The 21,918-nt window shown below is 36.1% G+C and overlaps 1 protein-coding gene across 2 annotated transcripts in view; it reads right to left on the reverse strand.

Moving 5' to 3' along the window:
* Positions 1-387: 387 nt before the first annotated feature.
* Positions 388-21,918, reverse strand: part of FAT4 (FAT atypical cadherin 4) — a 157,178-nt gene continuing 135,647 nt past the window's right edge. For both annotated transcript variants that reach the window (XM_070609135.1, XM_070609136.1), the window contains 6 exons: positions 17,787-17,872; positions 16,751-16,930; positions 12,495-12,619; positions 10,333-10,550; positions 5,738-5,999; positions 388-3,417 (listed from right to left, as the gene is read on the reverse strand). In XM_070609135.1, the coding sequence (XP_070465236.1) occupies positions 1,553-3,417; positions 5,738-5,999; positions 10,333-10,550; positions 12,495-12,619; positions 16,751-16,930; positions 17,787-17,872 (2,736 nt within the window). In that variant the 3' untranslated portion in view covers positions 388-1,552. The remainder of the gene's footprint in view (positions 3,418-5,737; positions 6,000-10,332; positions 10,551-12,494; positions 12,620-16,750; positions 16,931-17,786; positions 17,873-21,918) is intronic.

The following is a 21,918-nucleotide window of genomic DNA, read 5'->3' on the forward strand; positions in this document are numbered from 1 at the left end:
ACATTTTCCAATAATTAGCTTTAATTCATTGCTGTTCCTATAACTTTAAGCCCGGTCCAAAGCTCGCCTTCAGTGGGCATACTCTCCTGGGAACTTCCAAACATTTATGCTTTAACAAGGTTCATAACAAAGCCGGTCGCCTGAGACCCAACCTAGCCTGGATTTGTTATGCTCCGGGGAAGTCCAAGAACTCTGACAGGTAGGAATGCACTAAAACGACCTTAAAATATCTGTTCTGGCAATTATCCATACTCATATTCTTTAAAAGAAAATGATGTTGCCCAAGTCCAACTTGCCGTACCCTATTGACAACTAGAAACTATTCTCAAATGGGCATGAAAAATGTATAGAAAGGTGAAAAATTAATATTCCACTGTAAATACAAAGTATTTTAAATAAATATTTTAATTCTATTGTTGGCATTTACAAGTAGAAAGCATACAGTATGTTACAAATATCAAAATGTGAAAAATATGAATGTTACATAAGTAACAAATGTAAAAAAAGTATTTTCTTACCTTCCCTGAAAGCAAGAAAATGATTCAGCATAGGAAAATATCAGTATCAAAAACACAGCTTAGGTGTAAAAAAAAGTTTTTACACAGTATTAAAAAAATGATCTACAAAATGACAGAAAGTAAGAAGTGTTGAAATTTGACTTTATATAAATTATAAAACTGGGTACTTGGAATAAACGTTAAGTGGTTGAAAAATAAGTCCAATCATAGGCTTTCTTTAGGTTGATTCTTTAAAATTTCAAAAGCATAGAACATTTTTCAATAAATAACTTTTAAAAGTGTCTCTGAGAAGCGCTGCTGAGAACATCATTCCACAGTAAGAAAGTGGCAGTGTTCTGGGGACAACATGCAATCATTTTGTTCCTGATGGAAGCCTGGTGAAAGTCAGAAGACTGCAATTGTTTACAAAAAAGATTCAGAAGTTTAAACACAATTTTGTAAGAAAGTTCTAAAGTGCTGAACAAAAATGACTTAATTTTAGTACCCACTGTCACGGAAAACTTATTCAAATATTCAGACATTTCTGAGAAACATCAAATACGGAATCTAGAATTCTGAAAAGTGTTAATACTTAGTCTTTCATTCAAGGATAAGAGGGCTCTTTCTACACTTTACAAGGATTGGTTAAACCTCAAGGATCTTGCAACGCAAAACATAACAATAATAATACAATGGAAACAATACACATACCCCACTGTGAAAGCACAAGTTCATTTCTGCAATGGCAACGGTACTAATTTTGAAAGTCACAAATCAAACATTGGTAAATAAGAAAAATCTCTCCAAACCCTGCATGCCACATAACTAGTTACAAAATACGATGCATGCAGGAAAATAAATTCAACCAAGCATATTTAAATTAAAGAGTTGTTTTGAGTCTGTTTCAGCAGCATTGTGGTTATTATTTTTAAAGTTTGCCTCCAACACCAGTCCATACTGGCCTGTTTTGCAAATGTGACCCACCCTTGTCGGCAACCTTACAACGGTTTGAGTGTTTCTTGTTTTTATATTTTTATAATGCCAGTATACAAAGTTCACACATACTGTTCTGCTTCCCCATCTTTGGGGACTGGCTTAGCTGTCCCACCTTTGCCTTCTTCATTTGCTGCTGCTTTTTCTGGGAGAGATGCCAAATCTTTAAAAACATCTACATAATGGCCAAAGCCAGGGCCCCAGTTCAAAAGGTTGTCCCAGTTGAAATTCCCTGCTTGCTGCCCAAGCTTCAAGGGCAGTGTGTTGTCAGCAACCCCTGGTGCTGCTGCCTGTGTGCCCACAGGTCCTCCCTCAGCCCTGCGGCCATGGTATCTTCTAGGTTTCAGCCTAGCTCCATAATTATCTTCATCATCTGCATCAGATTCATTGACTTGAGATAATTTGGGCATCCTGGAAGTATATACCATTGGCTTTTCCCTGTCATATTCCATTTCTGAGCAAGTAAAAGACTCATGCGAGTCACTATCAGAAGAAGATTCTGGAGCTGGAATGCCATCCGCTGGGTTCCTTGTTCTGGACAGTGGCCTTCTGCAGTCCTCTTCTGAAGAAGACCTTCCATGATCTGCACTGCAGATACTTGGGTTTCTAGGGCGAGGGGTGTTCAGCCTCTCCACCTCTTCAATTGAGAGTCCTACTGGAGGAGAAGATTCCAGAGGAATTTGCCCAATTGGCTGCTTTAGGCGACTCCCCGGTCTAGAACCATGTGATGCCATGGCCTGGGGACTCTTGCTTCTCCTTCCCAGCCTCGTGGCATAATTGAAAATGCCAGGTTGGCAGGCATCACCATGCATTTCCAAAGTATTTCCATCCCTTATAGGCAGATGCAATTCCCTGGCCGGGCTGTTCCTATAGAAAGTAGAGGACTTGGAGAAAGGGGCTGGACTGTGTCTTGACAGAGGGTTGGGAGTTGGGCAAGCCGAGTGGCTTAGGGAGCTGGTTCTTAAACCTTGACTGTACGAAGGCTGGTAAGTCAAACTGCTTGCTCCTAAGGGCATGGGGGATTGCCTTGCAAAGCCTAGAGGACTATGCCTCTGGATAGAAAATTTAGGTGTGTGGCTGCGGAACTGCTTGTAGTGTTGGATGATGTCTGCATCTGAAGGGGCGATGCTGCTGGCGTTGTCAATGTCATAGTGCTCTATCTCTTGCTCTGGTGAAGCCAAAGGGGCGCTGGGGATGGTTTCTGAGTTGTGGGGAATATCAGTCTCATCGTAGATGAGGTAGGGGTTTTCCCTTTCGATGATATCTGGCTTAGGGTTCCCTTCAGGCTGCTTCCTCACAGTCATGTCATCCCCGTAGGGAGGAATATTGTCTGGATCATCAAAAGCAACGTTCTCGCTTCCCTTTTTCTTCTTCTCCTTCGGTTTCTTCTCCTCTTTGGGATTTTTGGCTTTCTTCCCCCTGCACTGGTTACACAGAATCAGGCTCAGGACCAAGAGGGCCAGGACTGTCGCACAGCTGCCCACAATGGCAGGCACAGCCCACAGAGGCAAGGAGATCTCTTCAGGGCCCTGACTCAGAACACAGACATGCCCTCCAGGACTTCCAGCTTTGCACACCCTCCCCTGAGGACAGAGGACACCAAGACAGGCCACTACAGTCTCACAGGTCCTCCCCGTGTGCGACTCTGGGCAGCTACAGGTGAAGCCAGAGTGCAGGCCTGGCTCACAGCTGCCACCATTCTGGCAGGGGTGGGAGGCACAGTCTCCAGGAGGAACACACTTGTAGGCATACCACTGATTAATGCACAGTAAATCACCCCAGCAGGGGTTGCTGGCACAAATGTTCGGGCCACGACAGCCAATCTTCACCGAGGGATCTGTCTTAGAGATGGAGGCCAAGCTATGCTTCCCGCTGAAAGGAAGACTTTCTCCACCGTACAGCATAGAGGCAATGCAGCCATCAAAACCTGCAGGGGGAAGACAGAGCAGTAAGGCGTTTTAGAGAAAACCAGCAGCTCAAAACCCTGCACTAATGCAATCTGGTAAAGAGAAGCTCCATGATCACATCATGAGAGTTTAAAAACCACAGTCTCAGAACCCTCTTCCAGTTCAATGGCAGTAAATCTGTGCATCTTACAACCTAACTTAGGACGATGTGTAAGATTTCCACAACAAACATGTGGAGCAGATTGCTCAGATCCCGCTCTGTTGAAGATTTATGAATGACTCAAACAGGCTGGATTTTCTCTTTATCCCTCTTGTCATTTATTTAATTATGTATTGGTTCTATTTTTATAGTCTAATACCAAGAATTGCATATATAGAAGTAAAATATATTGTAAACATACTTTTCAAGAACAAAAATAGGCCAATAGCCTCAACCATTAGACCATATATTCTCAGTGGAAGTGTTATTGCTCCCGAGAAGTTGAACATAGGTTTTTGAGGACCAAAAGAAAAATCTTAGCTGTTACAATGGTTGTGGGTCTCCAAGGGGCAGACACAGAGTAAAACAGAGGCATTGGCATTTCATGAAGTGGGAATGGCAGGGATTAGGAAAAAAGATCTAAAATGGCTCCTTAGAGGGCCAAGATTAAAAAAAAATAAGTTGAGAAACACTGTTAGACAAATATTTGTGTTCTAACATTGCTAATGCTTCCGTTGCAGAGCTCAAGAATATATTCTGACGCTAACAACAGAGCATGATTTACTTTCGCTTGTTTTCTTACAGTATCCAAACGAATGATCATCTGCATTCTAAAGTAAGGTAAATACATGAAATGACTTATGACTTGGGCTTTAACTTTTATGCCTTAACTCAAGTCTCTCTTATGTATTTTTCAATTTTCCTTTTATTCGGTGCATCATTCTACCTAGCGGTATCGCCTTCCTTGATACACTCTCTTTCCATGAGCTTCTGTGTCATCTGCTGCTCTTGTCCCTCCTCTCTTGGTTTTCTTTCTGTGACTTAGCCTCTCTTCCGTCTCCTTCTCCTCTAAGCAACCATTGACTCCTGGAGTAACTCAAGGTAAAGCCTTAGGCTTTTTTTCACTCTATACCCTTATGTTGGGTTATCTCATCCATGCCCAGGGCTTCAATGACCTGCTTGACATTGATAACTCCTAAATACGTATTTCCAGCTGAAGTCCACACCTGAGTTGTAAGGTGTCTTTCTCAAAGATTCTCCAAACTCAAAATGTCCCCAACCAAAGTCTTGATGTTTCCCACAGATATGTTTCGTTCTGCAGGGTTCTGCAGTGTTCTCTCAGTGACATTACCTTTCTTCTAGTTGAGAAATCAGAAACCTTCCCGAATTTTACCAAAATCATCAGCAGTTGGTTGATTGTAATTCCTATAATATTTCTTCCTTATCCCCTTCTTTCTAACTCCTCTGCCACCACGCTAGTCAAAGCTCACACAACACCTTGTCTGGATCATTGCAATATCTTCCCAGCTAATCTATGCATGTCCACTCTTGTCCTCCAGCGCATTTGCCATGCTGTAGCCTGATGATCTTTAATATCACTACATATTGAACCTTGAAAGTCCTGCAATTAATTTTATTTGTAATTTCCCATTGTTCTGAGAATAAGACCAAAACTGCAACATGGTCTAGAAGGCCTTGTTTCATTCTCCAACTTCATCTTTTACCTGTGACATCAGCCCCCAGTGTACTGGGTTCTGTGATCTTAATCTACATTTTTTCTTTTTTTTTAGTTTCCATCAATATAAATTAATCTCTCATATGCTCGCATCCTTATCTTCGTAGTTCAGATTTAAGGACAAATGTCAATTTCCCAGGCGGAAGTTTTTCTTTCTCTCTTTTTTTTCCCAATCTCTTAGAATTCTGCATTCTTCCTTCACATCATTTATCATAGTTTAAAAAAATACATTTCCTTGTGTAATGATTTAATTGATGTTTGTCTCCCTTACTGGGCCATATGTTCTATGAAGAGAGTGGCTATTTATTTAGTCCAGCACTGTATTCCCAGGGCCAAGTACAAGGCTCAGTAAATATCTGTTGTTGAATGAACAAATGAATGAGTAAATGAATGAATGTACACATAAATGCTTGGTGGGCAAGAAAAAGATCAAAGTACCATGGGCTGAAGTATGAACTTGGTAGAATGATGGCTAAAGGAAGTGATGGCCAATAATTTATAATAAACTTTCTGAACATGTCATGATAGTCTTAGAATATCCATAATAGATATTATCAGATATCCAACTACTTTTAGAGGAACATGTTACTTTTCCTTTTTGACTTGATTCAACACAAGCATTTACCTGTTTGAGTATCTCGATGGGCTTGATTGGGTGGAATTCCTCCAAGAGATATAGTGAGCACATCGAGGCCACCAAAATCCTGAGTAGGGTGAATGATATCTCTGTTATATATTCTGTCAATGGACAATACTGTGACTGTTCCATTTTTTCCAATTAGAAAAGTGTGCCAGTGGCCATCTGCAACGTAAACTTCAGGAATATTTCTCTCTACTTTCCCAGCAACTCCTGCATCCGATATAAAATGCACTTTGCCATTCTTAATCTGTAAGAAATATTAAAAATAATGTACAATTAAACTATGATATGCTTGAATAAAAATAAAATAAAAATGGAATGTAACCTTAACACATTGATCAATTTAAAGAAGACAGAATGGTTGAGGGGTCTGTCTATATCGGAGTATATTTACTCATATTGTCTCTACAATTTTAGGCTAAATATACCTTCACATTTAATAGTTTCAAGATATTCTTACATTTATACCTAATTTTTCAAGATGCCCAGAATTATTTTGCAGAACACAATTGAGATAATAGAGTGAATACAGATTTAAAGGTAAGTAAATTACACCTTTTTGTGATTACTTACTTTTTTTTTTGTTTTAAAGATTAGCACCTGAGCTAACAACTGTTGCCAATCTTTATTTTTTTTCCGCTTTATCTCGCCAAATCCTCCTGGTACGTAGTTGTATACCTTAGTCGCAGGTCCTTCTAGTTGTGGCATTGATTACTTACATTTTAACGGGAATTGGGAGTGTAAAAATTCCATCAGTTTAGTATATGACTCATAGTGATCAAAAAATGTTAAAACTACTTAGAAAAATCAATGCTTAGCTAAAAACGAAGCATAGTCGGAAAAGCAAAGACAAAAATAAATTGCTTTACCTGTCATCTATTACACACTGGAATTTTAGAAAATAATCATGCCTATTGTTTATATCATTTATTAAGATGAAAGCTATGATGAATAAAGGGTGAGTTCTTAATAATGAGGTGTCTGGGCAAGTCTTCCCTTTGGCTGTCTGTTACAATTTATCTAAGGGATATTTGGTTTCTCGTACTTTGCCCAATAGAACATTGGGATGCTCCTACTCTGGTTTCCAGCTACCAAGTTTCCAGTCTTCTGAGTAGACACTTTAGAAAATGAAATAATTTATGAGGCAGGATGAACATTTGGTTCAGAGAGCGTAATCCCACCACTACTGCCAGACAGAGCTGGTGCCTCAGCCAGGGATGAAGTGGCACTGCATCTCAAATGACGAGAATGAAAGGATGGATCAGTTTATTTTGTCACTCAGATCAAATGCTATTTCTACTTGCAACAAACACATCTGGTAGAACTAAAAATCAGTTATTTTTACTTTGTGGAAAATATGTCTAACACATTTACATACGTCATTCATATTGTAATATTTTATTAAAGCAGTCTCTCCAGGTAATATATTTTAGTACTAAACGCAGATAGAAAAAAAGTGAAAGTTGTGGTTAAATGACAATAACATTTCATAAAATGGGCAATGTCTCATGAAACACACAGTAAAAACAGCAACTCCTCTTTGGTTATAGCCAGAGGTCTTTTTGGAAAAAAAGCCCTGGGACGAGGCTTTTCCCGGATCTGTGTTTCTCCTCTACTTGATCACACCATGTTATCTTTCCATTTGACCAATTTCTGATGAGAGAGTCTTTAGAATATACCACAGAGTAGGCTGGATAAAAATATAGGTTCCCTTGATGACATTCTTAATGCTTTCCCTCTTCCCGATAATACCGTACCTAACTCTTGTATCCTTCTGACTTTCAAAACATCATGCTAATTTTTGGCTTGGTTTTATTTATTTGTAGTTTTATTTGTTCATTTATTCATTTATTTTTGAATTGATGCAGTTCTGAATCTCATCCCAACTCTGTACAATATATGAAGACTCACTTATAAACAAAAACAAACAAAAAAACTACACACCAAAACAATAGAACTGATTTTGAGTAGAAAGAAAGTCCATCATCTGACATTATGACAGAACTCCAAATATGGAGATACACGGTATGCTACAAAAGAAGAGAGAATTGTGAAACACTTTCAATATAGTGTCAACACAGTTATACCCAAGTATGCTTTCCTTTTGTTTTTCTCTCTGAAATGTTCTCTCTTTCTTTCCTTTTTAATCCAAAGAGATCCTATGTATTTTACATATTCTCCTCTCTCCTCACATTGCTCTTGCTACCCACTCCTGACACTTTCTCCTTGGACTACATGGAATCCCGTTTATCCAACTCTCTTTTTCATTTTCACAAAGTATCTTCTAGCTGTCTTTGTGTGTGTGTGTGACAGAGAGAGAGAGAGAGAGAAACTGACTGATTCAGAGTATGCAAACAATCAGAAAGAGAGAAGGAAACTGTCAGAAAGTGAGCCAAAAGAAAGAAAGAAGAAAACCAGGGGCCTTGGTCACTGATAAGCTAACTGATAAGTAATTCCTAGCCTGTATAAGCAGATCGTATTCCTGTCATCCAAATCACTTGCCTGCTTACAACAGCAACTCTCTTCCTGTCTATTTAGTTCTCCTTCTCTGCTGTTCTGGGGTTTTCTTTTTTAGTCTACTTAGTTTACCTGCCAAGCGCCTTAATCTCTGCAAGGCTGTTTTTCAAAATTTTCATACAAAAGAAATATGCATTTTGGTCTGCATTAGTCATTATTTTTATTCATTAGCATTTACTTTCCCTTCAGTAAAAAAAAAATCTCTTTGTAAATGCTTGCTACCAATGTAACAAAATCTGGAAAAGTTGCATGTGGCTGTCCTGTTGGAAATGCAAGATTGTATGGTGACAAAAATGGATCCTGACATTCAACTTCTTCCTTAAGGAAGAAAAAAATCCTGTCTCTGATTTCTTCAACCATGTTGTATTTTGTATCTCTTGGCTTAAGGAGATAACAGAGAGAACTATTTCATATGTCATTTAAATGGCACGAGAACTTGGAAGCAGCTTAACAGATAACGCACAGACCTCAATGTCAAAGTCTCCCAACATATATAAAAACCTTTTCTTGTAGACTATGAAGGTCTACGGCTTTCTACTTCTTTGCTTTCTTCGCTTCTGATACACTTTTCAATGAAAATCATAAACATCAAATAGTAGCATTATACAATGACTTACGTGCTGTTTTGTATAGCTGCTTCAGTAATTCTGAAACTGGGCTCTTTGTTTCCATAATGGAGGTAAAGCTATAACCTGAAGATATTCTCTTATACTAGATTAGGGCAGAGTTTCTCTAGCTCAGAACTACTGATTGTTCAGGCTGGATAATTATTTGTTGTGGCGTACGGAGGTTGTTTAACGGCATACCTGACCGATACCCACTAGATGCCAGTAGCATTCCCCCAAATATGACAATAAAGATTGTCTCCAGACATTGCCAACTGTCCCTCGGGGGCAAAATCACTCCCAGTTGGAAATGACTGCATTAGGGGAATTATAATATGAAAATTCTGAAAAGGTGGTTTTTTGTACTACTTATTAAAGATATGTACATGCAACATAAGAGTTGGTTTGATGGAGAGAAATTTTGAGAATAAAGAGGCTGAAACTTAGAGGTGAACATCTGTTTTTATTTTTAGTATTATATGTGAATTAAATCTGGTAAATTTTGATGTATATTGACTTTTTCCTTTAAGATTTTAGTAATTTCAAAATATTGATCTATAGGTGAAAAGAATTCAGGAAATCTAGGTTTATTTTTTAAAAAATTTACCAAAATTCATATAAAAATGATGAGTAGAATTACAATATACAAAGTTACATTAATAGAAAGCTGTCAATATAACTTAACTAAAGAAAATGATGGTAAGGGATGAAGTCTTATTTGTGTCAAAGAAAGTAGAATAATAGTTTTAGAAATTAAGAAAGCTAAGAGCTGATGGGAAATGCATATCTAATGAAATTATTCACCAGTTTAGCATCTCATTTACAGTTGAGGAAAAGAAATATGTAAAAGCCTAATGATAAATCAATCCGTTGTTCTCATGAAATATAATGTCTAAAAATTATTTATTTAGAAATTATTTGGAGAAGTTAGCTATAATTTTACTTACAATAATTCCAAAAATATTTAATTTCACCAGGTTTACCTAGATAGTCAATTGAATATATGCTCCAGAATAAAGCCAGATAATTTCAAAACGTTTTTCCTTATTCTAGGCCAGCCAAATATTATATACATATCAATATTTGGAAAAATTCATGGAGGAAAATATTTTTCCATTTCAAAGACACATTTACTTTGTTTAAAAGTAGGGAAAAAACAACATAAATTCTTCTCTGACAAAATAGATCGCAACAAATTCTTTCTGTGCTCTCCTACCTAGCAGTGGTCTCTACTCTAAACCAAGACAAAAGTGTTTAGAAACCAAACCATTCAGATCTTTGTTACTCTGGCCAAAGCCTGGGGAATAGTTAAGATAGATGACATTGGAATAGTGCCCAGCGTTAGTCGGAACTCTAATGGGTTGTAAAGAAAAGGACAGAAATTATGGGAGACGTGATTTAAACCATGACACAGCAGGCGGTCTAATCAAATGAAGTCACCATTAGCTTTTATCCTACCTTCACAGTGGTGTAATTGCTGCTTTCTTGGATATGGATTAAAATGCCATTCTCGCTTCTTGTCCTGAATTTTACTTCCAGACTGTTCACACCAAAAGGCTCCAACATGGCACCTCGTATGCTCTGTCTTAACAAATATTCCCGCTTCTCATTCTGACTCATGTGATACTCCAAGCGCCCTTTGCCTTCTAATGATAAGGCAGTGTCGGGAGTAACAGCTGAAAGGCAGCAAAGAGAGGGGAAAATGCATGCGTCAATTAGGCATTCTTACAGGGTTTCATAAGTAACAAAAAATTATTAAAAAGGACAATGAAAATATTAAATTTTTGTAATTAATGTCCCTAAATCCTCTTCCTGAAAAAATAATATCCACTTGTAAATTATTGTATAAGTTGATTTCAAATGATTAAATCTATTTCAGAACCATGAAATGCAAAACATTTTATGACAGTCATTAAACATTTGGGAATTATTCATTAAATATTTGATACATGGTATAAATTAGGAATACCTCAAGAGCGACACACCTGTTAAAAATATGCAGTTGGAAAATTTGTTTATAATAAGTTTCTTTGTGTTTCCAAAATTCAGAAATGAGTATATATTTTCATAGTTAAAATGATTTGTGATCTTTACTCTCTGACATGTTAGAAATTTGGTCAAAGAAGTATACAATCAAATATTTATGTTTGTAACTATCTTTATTTAGTAATAATTGTAGAATTTATCATATGTATAATATCATGTATAATTATGTTATCATAGTCTGATAAAATGTTCACACTAGTGAAGTATGGAAGTTTGTTAGAGCGAACGTAGCTAAAGAAAGGAAATAAAGCAAATGGGCTCAGAAGGATTTCAGCATTGAATTGTCCCTTTTAAAAGTACCTTGTATAGTATGTGCGTTATATCTCAATAAAAAGGAAGAAACTCGGGCATTTCTCAAGCTAATGACTCATTTCATACTCCAGATACAACTGAGTTTCTACTTACTAAAAACTCATTACTTAAAAAAAAAAAATCACGTGACAATGTGCTTTTTCTACGTTTTTATTTCACCCTAAATAAGCACAATTATACTTTCTGCTACTAAGATCTTTATGATTATGGTATATCCTTAATTTAATCATGAATTTCTATTCATTCTCATATTATAATAGAATTAAATGAATCATTAAAACGTGGTTAGATAACTACAATGATTTAAGTAGTAACCACTTATTTGAGAATGAAGCAATTTCTACAAAAGAAACCCCATTAGGGTTAGTTAGTGAGATGTACAGCGTAAAAGTAGAGAATGCCATGCTCTAACGATGGCCTGAACATCATTGATGTCTTATTAACAATTACACTAGGGTTTAAAACAAATAACTAATAAAAGGATTTACAAACTAATACTTAAAACCAGTTTGAGTAACTACAAATTAAAATTCAAGTATCATCTTTAATTGTCATAAGTTATACTGCCATTGTATGATGTTTTGAGCTCAGTGGTCAGTGATTTCATATTTATACTTTTCTACCAAATACAAAATATTCACCATCAAATATCTGCTAAAGTGAGATAACATTAAGCCAAAGCCTGTATATAGCTCCTGGCCTTGTAAATTACCTAGCATGACTATAGGTAAAACAAAAATAACTAAAAGATATATTTATAAAATGAAAACTAAAGATTTATTTAGTAAATAATTCTGAAATGATGTCACTCTTCCTCAGGTTAAAAAAATGAATTTAGAGCCAGCCCTGATGGACTAGGGGTTGAAGTTCAGTATTCTCACTGCTTGGGTGGCTCAGGTTCTGTTCCCAGGTGCAGAACCACAACACTGGTCTGTCAGGTGCCATGCTGTGGCAGTGGCTCACAGAGAACTACTTCTAGACTTACAACTAGAATATATAAGTATGCACCAGGGCTTTGGGGAGTAAAAAAACAAGAGGAAGATTGGCAACAGATGTTAGCACAGGTTGAATCTTGCCCAACAACAACAACAAAATAGAATTTAAAAATGTAACTCTTATTTTACTAATTATTGCCCATTTAATATTTTTAATATTTAGAATGAAAAGATAATTCTTTTGATTCAATTACATATTTAGGTGCACATATTTAAACTTTTCATGGTTATTATAATTTCCAGTGGAAGATGAAACAGCTTGCATACATTTTTCGCAGTACTTCCCAGTCAGTCCTTCTTTGCAATGACACTGCTGCCATGACCAGTAATCCGTACACGTGCCACCATGTTGGCAGGGGCTGCGGGTACAAGCACCTTCTAGTCTAGGGCATCTAAAAGAAATCAGAATAAAAACTCATAAAACACAAAATAAGATGGGGGGGTAATTTGTTAAATTAGATGCAAACTTTTATTAACCTGCCTCGTTTCATGGACTTAATTTTTTGAAACTCAAGTCACAACTACATTTGGAGCAGCTAAGCAAACTGGGAGTTGTCCTGTAACACATGGCCTGCCTCATTCAGAAAGGAGAAGACTAAACAGAATAACATCTTACACAATAAAGAGAAAGGGGTGATAACTTCTTTAAATTCTTACTTGAGCCAGAATTCTTGGTCAAATAAACACTTTGGTTAAAATGATCTCGGGCCACATGTTTGTTTGAGTGCACATCTCCACCAGACAACTCATGCAACTAATGCTTATTGAATACCCACTCAACACCAGGCATGGAGACTAAATGATGAAAAAAAAATCCATGTGTTCATGGAATATTTGTTTTTCCTTGTTGGGGAGAAAGACAAAAAAATTGGTAAACGTGTAGTATGTTAGAAAGAAGGAAGCTCTATAGGAAAATTAAAACAGAGAGAGAGTTTCGGGAGTTTTGGAGGGTTGCTGGATCTATCGATCAGGCAGTGAAGGAAGGACCCATTTTTGTAAAGACCTAAGCAAAGTGAGAGAGCAAAGTGTATCTGGTAGAAGATCATTCCAGGGAGAGGAAACAGCAAGTGGGACAGCCCTAATGTGAAAGTGAACCTGGTATGTTTGAGGAACACCAAGGGGCCCAAAATGGTTACAGTGGGGTGAGCAAGGAGAAGATAGTGAGCAAGTCAAGGGGGAGGCCAGATCATGGAGGCCTTGTAAGTCAGGATAAGAGCTGACTTGCGTTTTTAAAATGTCATTCTGGTTGCTGGTGGATCAGGTGAGGTACATCAGAAAGAGTGGACACAAAGGTAAGTCTAAAAGTTTTGATTGAGTCCCCTCAGGTGAACTGACTTATCATTACCCGAGACAGAGAAAACTGTGGAAGGAGTCCATTTGGGATGAGTCAGGAAGGAAGACCAGAAGTTCAGTTTTAAACTTAAGTTTGAGATATTTGTTAGAATACACGTGGGATATGGAGTAAGTGGTTGGATATGAGAGTCTAAAGTTCAGAGGAGAGGCCAAGTTGAAAATAAGCATTTCAGAGTCACCAGCTTTAGATACAATACTTAAAACTGAGGACTATAAAAAATTATTTAAAGAATGAATATAGATACAAAAGAGAAGAGATCAAGGAGATGAAAAGAAGAGTCAGAGTAGAAAATCTGGAGCGTACCATGTGCTAGTGGACAACCTAACAAAGTATTTTTAGGAGGAGGAGGTGATGAACGGCTCGTAATGTTGCTGAAGTTCAAAATAGATGAGAATTGACTGTTGATTTTAGCAACACAGGTTATTGATCACTTTGAAAAAGAGTAATTTTTCAAAGAAAAGGGAGAGAATTAGGCTGGTAGCTAGAGAGGAAAATGGGATTAATAAAATTTTTTTCAGAGGGCCAGCCCAGTGGCGTAGTGGTCAAGTTGCATGCTACACTTTGGCAGCCCAGGGTTGGTTGGTTTAGATCCTGGGCATGGACATACATACCACTCATCAGCCATGCTGTGGCGGTATCCACAAAATAGAGGAAGATTGGCACAGATGTTAGCTCAGTGACAATCTTCCTCACCAAAAAAAGAAAAGAATAAAAGTTTTTTGGTCTTTTTTTCACTCTAAAAGCCAGATCTTTGATCATCTTTTTGATCCCCACTTCTCTCACTCCACAACACAATGGTTTATTAAACCTCTGGCCAGTGCTGAGGAGCTGAGAATATTGGAAAGAGTTCCCTCACCCTGCCGCCAAGTTAGGTTTTCATCTACGAAATGAGTCCACGAAATACAACAGTAAAAAAATACCCATTACAGCCAATAAAGTTTTTTTTCTAAAATAAAATAACAGCATGAATTGAAATGAGAAAAGAAACACTGTTGAGAAAGCTGGAGTGCTGTTTTTAGAAGGTTTTGAAGGATGGAATCTATTGCAAAAAAAAGGGGGATTGGTTTTTGTGGGAGTGGAAACCGTTCATTCATAATAATAGATAGAAGATATACTAGCGGGTGCACGGGCAGATTGAAGGAGTGAGGTTTTGGGAGTTTTCTCCTGGTTGCTTCAATTTTGTGAGCAAGTCAGGAAGCAAATTCACTCCGTGAGAAAGATGATGCAGGAGACGACGTCTGAGGTCTGTGGAAAGAGGAGCATGATGCAGTCATTGAGGTGGTGGGAAGATGATTAAACTGGTGCAATCTAATACCTTGCCAGGCAAAATGATGAGCGCACCAGAGCTCAGTAATCACGAATGCAGAGACTATGAAGTTCTCAAGAGCAAGGTCCTGCCCTTTCCAGTCATTGGCCTCCAGCACCAGGCTGAGTGTTAGCTCGGGACCCAGCTCTGCTACTCACTGGCTGACCGACCCTGGGCGAGTGTTTTAAACTCTGAGCAACTCAGTTACCTCACCTGTAACATGAAAATGATAGTGTCTGCCTCACAAAATGTTTGTAAAGGTTAAACAGACTAATAAGATTAAATACGAAGAATAATGTAGATACATAGTAAGCTATCAAAAAATGTTAGTCCCTGTGGACACTAGGTAAATCCGAAATGAAAGAATGAAAGTAAATCCTCCAATGTGGGGTCCTTGAAATATTTAGTCTTTTAAATCCTATATTATTCCAACATATACAAAGAAAATAATATCCATCGTATGAAAATAAGAAATGATTAGAAATAAAATCAAACTTATTATGTATAAGATGAAATAAATATTTCCAGGGAAGCTCCAGTCTTAAATTTAGAATCTTTTGTGACAAAGAGTGATGGAAAAATTAGATTAAATATTTTCATTTTAAGAAAATTCTATCTCAATTTACAAATTTTCTGAGATATCATGAAATATATGCTTCATGTGAAGCATAATTTGAGTGAAAATTAATGTACGAATATTCTATTTAAGATGGCATATAAAGAGGCAGCAAATTATCCACATTTATGACAATTATAACCTTTCTGGAAAGTAATTTGGCAAAACACACATGACTTAGATTTCTATGTTTTGAACTAAAAAGATGTTCACAACATATTTTAAAGTGAACAAATTCAGTATTTAAAAGAAATTTGTGTGACCATGGAGAAAGATACACAAGGATGTGCAGATTAAATGATCAACAATGGTTAGCAATGAGAAAGCTGTATTTTTCTGTACTGTGTAATTAATTATAGTGTGACAGTACTATTTTGTAATAAACAATAACAAATAGAAAAATAAAGGCAAATTGCAAATTGTATTAAAATACTTAAGTCACAAATATTAGGAAATGGACACAGCTTTGTCTCTGTAATTTTATTTCTAGAAATCTCAAGCAAGAAAATAACATGAGCAAAGATTTTCGTGAAAATAAATTAATCAAAGGGTTGTTAATATATTAACAAATTTGGAAACAACTAAAGTGTACAACCATAGTTAAAATGGGGCACATCTATCTTATGGAACAATAGGCAGTCATGAAGATGATAATAACCTAACAGTGCTGTCTCTGGGTAGTTAGTTTACAGGCTATTTTAAAATTTTCTGAATTTTCAAAATTTTCAATACGAACAAAAATAATTTTCAAAATAAAATGCATTATTTTTACAAATCTGAAGTAGTTGCTGGGAACCTAACCAATAATCTAATAGGAAAAAAATATGTCCTACAGTTTACAATTTACAATTAATAAAATTATTACTTGTCATTCACGATGTATCCACTTTGGGAAAATGTGTATGTTTACATGTAAAGCTATTTAATTTCAAATAGTTTTCTGTATACGTTATTAATAATATGAATATATTGCTATGTGCCAGGTTCCTTTCTTTGTGATTTTCCTAATTGACTCACATAATCTTCACAAGTCTGTAAGGTAAGGTAAAGCACATACATACATACATGCCTGCATACATATTTTTTCTAAAATTTCACAGCTATAAATAAATATTTAAAATTCAAAGTGATGTAAAAGATTTGGTATTTTTAGGGCTACGGCACAATAATTTCACCTTTTGATGCTCAATTACTGTATACTTTTTGCTTTTTTTTCTTTAAAATAGTAAGAAATAAAATTGCCATACTGATCTAGGATGCCTTGTGCTGCCAAAGCTTGGCTGGGTTCCAGAGGCCTTCCATTGACCGCAAACTCCATTATACACCCGACAAAATCGTGGCTTTCCACGTGTCCTTGCCTCTGAAGGATTGGTTCCAGTGATCTGATACCTCCCACTGTGACTCGATTTGGCTGGACGTCAAGAGTCCTACAGAAGAAAGGAAATAGGAGTATGTTAGTACCAACAGGATAGATTTCAGTAGAATGTTTTAGTTTAAAAAAGGGTGAATATAACTTTTTCTGGCATGCATTATAGCACGGTAAATTTTAATGGAAAACATTACCTATTGATGCATCTCCTCTAAATAGATCCCTAGAGGATGGTTAGGTTGTCAAAGTATGAAAAATAGTAAAACGTATGGAAATGATACTTTCAGTTAGTTAAATGAGATGTATATAACAATGTTGAGTTAGCAAGAGACAGCATACTATAAGCAAGAAGATAAAATGCAGTAATGGCAACTTTAACATTAATGTCAGATTTCCCTTTTCCTTTGCTAATGAGAAGATGAGGGATGCCAATAAGTTGATTAATGCAATGGATGATGTGTCACTATTTATTTTTCTATTTCTATTAAAATTACTTATGTTTTAGGTGAGGTGATGCTGTGTGTCACCCTGAAGTGCTACTGAAAAATATCTGTCAATTATTGTCACATACAACTTTCAGAGAATGTGTTTAACGGGGGGGTGGTCCTTACCCTAACCTTGCAGGACCCAGGTCACATGCAACTATTTCAGGAAGCTTCTCAAAGAGTATAGGCTACATTCATCTTCCCTTCTCGAGCTTTATCGTCATCTCTACCACTTCATTTCACACCTTTTTTACACATTTCGTACACTAATTATTAACTTTTTATTTTACAGCATGAAAATCCCTTTGGGGAGGATAAAATATCTTAAAACTTTTATGTAATACCTAATATGAGAAAACTACTTTTACATATGTAATTTCCTTTTTAATGTCAAGTAATAATAAGGATCAAACTAATAATTTTGCTTACCAGTCATCTGAAACTGCCACATTACTGACAGTGCAATATCCTGGTTCTTGGTTCTCAGAACAAGAGTCCACAGTTAAGGAAGCTGCCTATAAAGCAAGAGAAGGAAACATTCACCTTGGGTTCTACTGTCCCTACTGTTCATTTCAGCCAACAGTGCACGGGACTTGTTTCTATGTGAATGTGATTTCAAAATTGCAATAACATTTTTTTTTTTTTTTTTTTTTGAGAAAGATTAGCCCTGAGCTAACATCTGCTGCCAATCCTCCTCTTTTTGCTGAGGAAGACTGGTCCTGAGCTAACATCCGTGCTCATGTTCCTCTACTTTATATGTGGGACGACTACCACAGCATGGCTTGCCAAGTGGTGCCATGTCCACACCAGGGACCCAAACCGGCAAACCCCAGGCCGCCGAGAAGCAGAACGTGCAAACTTAACCACTGCACCACCGGGCCGGCCCCTGCAGTAACATTTTGATTTATTATACTGTAATATAATGCCCTTGACATCTCTTAGGATATTAGACAGTAGTCTTGGACAGCTTCTTGAGGTTACCATCTTAAGACTGTGCATGTTTTTTCTACTCTACAGCTATTCTAACAAAGGAAAAGACATTTGATTTCTGATTTGCAAGTCTTATTTCAATAATCTGTCAATACTATTGACAAAAAGATTTTGAAAGTACAGTGTAAATACTATCACAGGAACCTATGAAGATTGTAATACTTCTATTAAAGATAAAATTTGAGATAATGTAAACAAATCATTAGATGCTCTTTTCATATATAATAAAAATCATTATTTATAAATAGCGTATTATAGCAAATCTAAGTATGATCAGAATGTATTATCATATATTTCTATACAGCAGAAATGCTCCCTAATGTTTAAGTCACAACTAACAGTAAATGTTTTTGTATCCTATGGAATGCATACGCCCCTGAGAAAAAAGCCTTCTGTTTAGCAGAACATATGCATACTCCTTTTGATCAATAAAACAGTCATTGAGTCATAGTCACAAGATCCAAGAATATGACAGAAGTCAGTGCTCTCTATATTGGGCACTGGCCACGGAGATGGCTGTGGTCCAGTTTAAGACCAAGGTTGTGGCATATCCATGTCATTCTGTGCTCCTCGATACTGTTGTGATGCCCCTCCTTAGTTCCCCAAACGACAATAAAATTCTACAAAGGACAAAACTTTGCAGATTTTAGTTGGTGAAATTACAAGAATGATATTCACAGTGTGGTGTTTCAGAACATGGCCAGTAAATCACAGGAAGAGACATAACCCCAAATCCAGAAGCACAGGAGGACGGAAGCTTTCTCCCAATGCAGACAATAAAGGATTCTACCTAAATTATTTGAACGCCACAGAACAGGGCTAATTGAACTTTGTCCATTTGTGTAACAGAAACATAAATACTGTGCAAGTATTCATTTATGAGAATGGTTATCATTTGAAGTTAAGTTTAATAAAAGCACAGTAAATGTATGAAACATAAGACAAGGAGGTTAAGCGAGTTGACGAACATTATATCTCACTTACATGCAAAGGTGTCAGGTTTTCTGTCTTCGTGAATCAGGTCACTTTCATTTTGTGTGGGAATGATTAATTTCCTTAATATCCAATTTTTATCAATATTGCATATAACTTTTAGAGATTGTCCATAAAAATATATACTTAGATAAGAGATTTGTAAAAGAATATCTTAAATACCTCATGTTTCAGAAATAATAAATGGGATCAGTTTACAACTATTGTGCATCAAATATTACTAGCTAGAATATTTTTAAATATTTCTATCAGTTAATTATTATAACACTATAAGCTCCATACAATAAACTCTCATGAGCCATGTAAATTTTTTTCTTGCCACCTTCTCAAGGAAATTATAAATACTAACATTTTTAGGGAACATTTACACTTCCAATTCTATGTCAAGACTTGCATGCCCCATTTAGTTAACTTTTGCAATAGTTCTTTTTTTTCCAGTGGTCTATAAAATTGAGCGACATTCAATCTCAAAAGCATTATTAGGTTTTCATGATAAAATGTATGTTGCTTATGTTGACTATTTGATTTAAGCACTTCCCTTTAATTTATTTCTAAAACAAAATGTTAACACATTTTTTCTGTGTATACTATGTAAAATGGCCACCCATTCTAGAGATTCTTAAAGTTATCACAAACTAGAAAGCATCACAGGGATATTTATGAATGCCTCAACTAGAAAAGAAAACAACTTAGAAAATGGTATCATATTTTAGTCAATCTTAATATTTAATACATTTTGCCTATTTTCTAAAAGATTGATGATACAACTCAAAGAAAGAACATCTGAGGGGAAGTCTCATTTGAATAACAGCTTGTGCAACTTAATCTTCAGCATAAAATGTCCCTTCTTTTATTTGAATTTTTCTACGAGTACTGCTGTGAATTGAGATGTTTCTATCCTGCAATGATTCAAAGCTGAGAAGTTAATGATTTTGCCAGTGTCCAACAATAGCCTTTTGAACTGTAGAAAATGACATTCAAAATCCAGTAAGGGGCCTTATTTTGATGTTTTCTGAAATAAAGAGACGTTTTTCCTCTGACTGAAGTCCTAATGACCAGGGTGTACTTTTCCACATTTGGTATTATTCAAAGCTTGATGGCTGTGGTCACATATTACAAGTGAACTGAAAGAATTTTTCCTCTGTTCCTTTTGGCGTACCTCATAGTACCTCTTTCTTCACTATTCCTCTTGCTCCCAAGCCCTAATTTGACAGAATCAAATGTTCATGAGTTTTAAAGAGACCTTGGAGGTCATCCTATAAAACCATCTGTTCTACATAACAGTTTTAGCAATATGGTTATCTTACATGTGCTTGGAGAATTGGGGTGAGGTGCTACCTACTAGCCCCCATTAGGGTCACCTGTCATTATTAGGAAATTATTATGGCTAATGTAAGCCCCGATATACGTATATAGACAAGACTCCATGTGTTCGTTCTAATTCCGTCAGGTTGCATATGCGTGGGTACATCAATAATCACAAATATTGGAATTTTCTAAATCCATATTCTCCTAGAGCTTTTCCTCTGAGTACACTAGTTTGGTATTATGCTGGTTTAAAAAATCTCAGGCAGGAGTGAATGCAGTAACCTATTACTAAGCTGAAAAATTATTATTTCCAAGATTTGTTTGCTGAATCTATTAAAATTCACTGAAGTTGGAGTGGCTTTTTAGGCACCACTCATAATTTAAGCTTTAATGAAATTAAGTAAAACTTTTTGTTTACTTCAAAAGGCTGTATGGGGCAATGTAGTTGGAAACTCAGGATGACGAACATTTACTAAGCACTATTTAATATCAAATATAGGAAACTTTAGGTATGATTGATATTAATCTTTGCAGTAATACTGAAATGGGGAGATATTATCCCCAATTATAGACCAAATTTTGATTTTCTGCCCAATATCTTCGCAATCAACAAAGCCACCTTGAATTGCTATCAAATCAGGGCTCCAAATGAGTACTTTTCAATAAATATTTTTCATAGATCATTTTTAGAACATAAATGCTCTACATTACAACTATTGTAACTAAATTTTATTCTTGTTCAGGTCTCATTTTCAGAATGTTGGGGGTAATTTTATTAAGTAAACACCTTATAAATTAAATATATCAGAAAAAAGTTAGTTACATAATATTAATACCAAGTTCATAAGGAAATGGAAGACAATGTAAAATTAAAATGATTCATAGATTTGCATTAGTACTTTTGCTGTTTTCTCACCTGTATTCAAATAACATTCGTCTAATAATCTGGTAGGGCCCTGAATGCAACACAACAGATGTGGTGACATCAATGGATCTGAGCAGGTAAACGTAATCTTGTGCTACAATCATTTGCTCATCTTTAGAGCTAATCGCTATTCTTTTTTTTCTCATAATTGGAAATAGTTTGTATTTAAAAAGTTGTTTAAATTTTCTTTAACGTGTTAAATTAAAATAGAGGAGAGAAAAGTCATTGTATAAGATGGATTTAAAGTATTCTTGAAAACAAATGGAGAATTTTGTCCTTTCATAAAGACTGCCTGTTACCCATATTTGTCAGAAAAAATTTAATATTATAATGTAGCTTCTGTCT

This window comes from Equus przewalskii, chromosome 2, assembly GCF_037783145.1.
Source record: "Equus przewalskii isolate Varuska chromosome 2, EquPr2, whole genome shotgun sequence".
In the NCBI taxonomy this organism is placed as follows: Eukaryota; Metazoa; Chordata; class Mammalia; order Perissodactyla; family Equidae; genus Equus; species Equus przewalskii.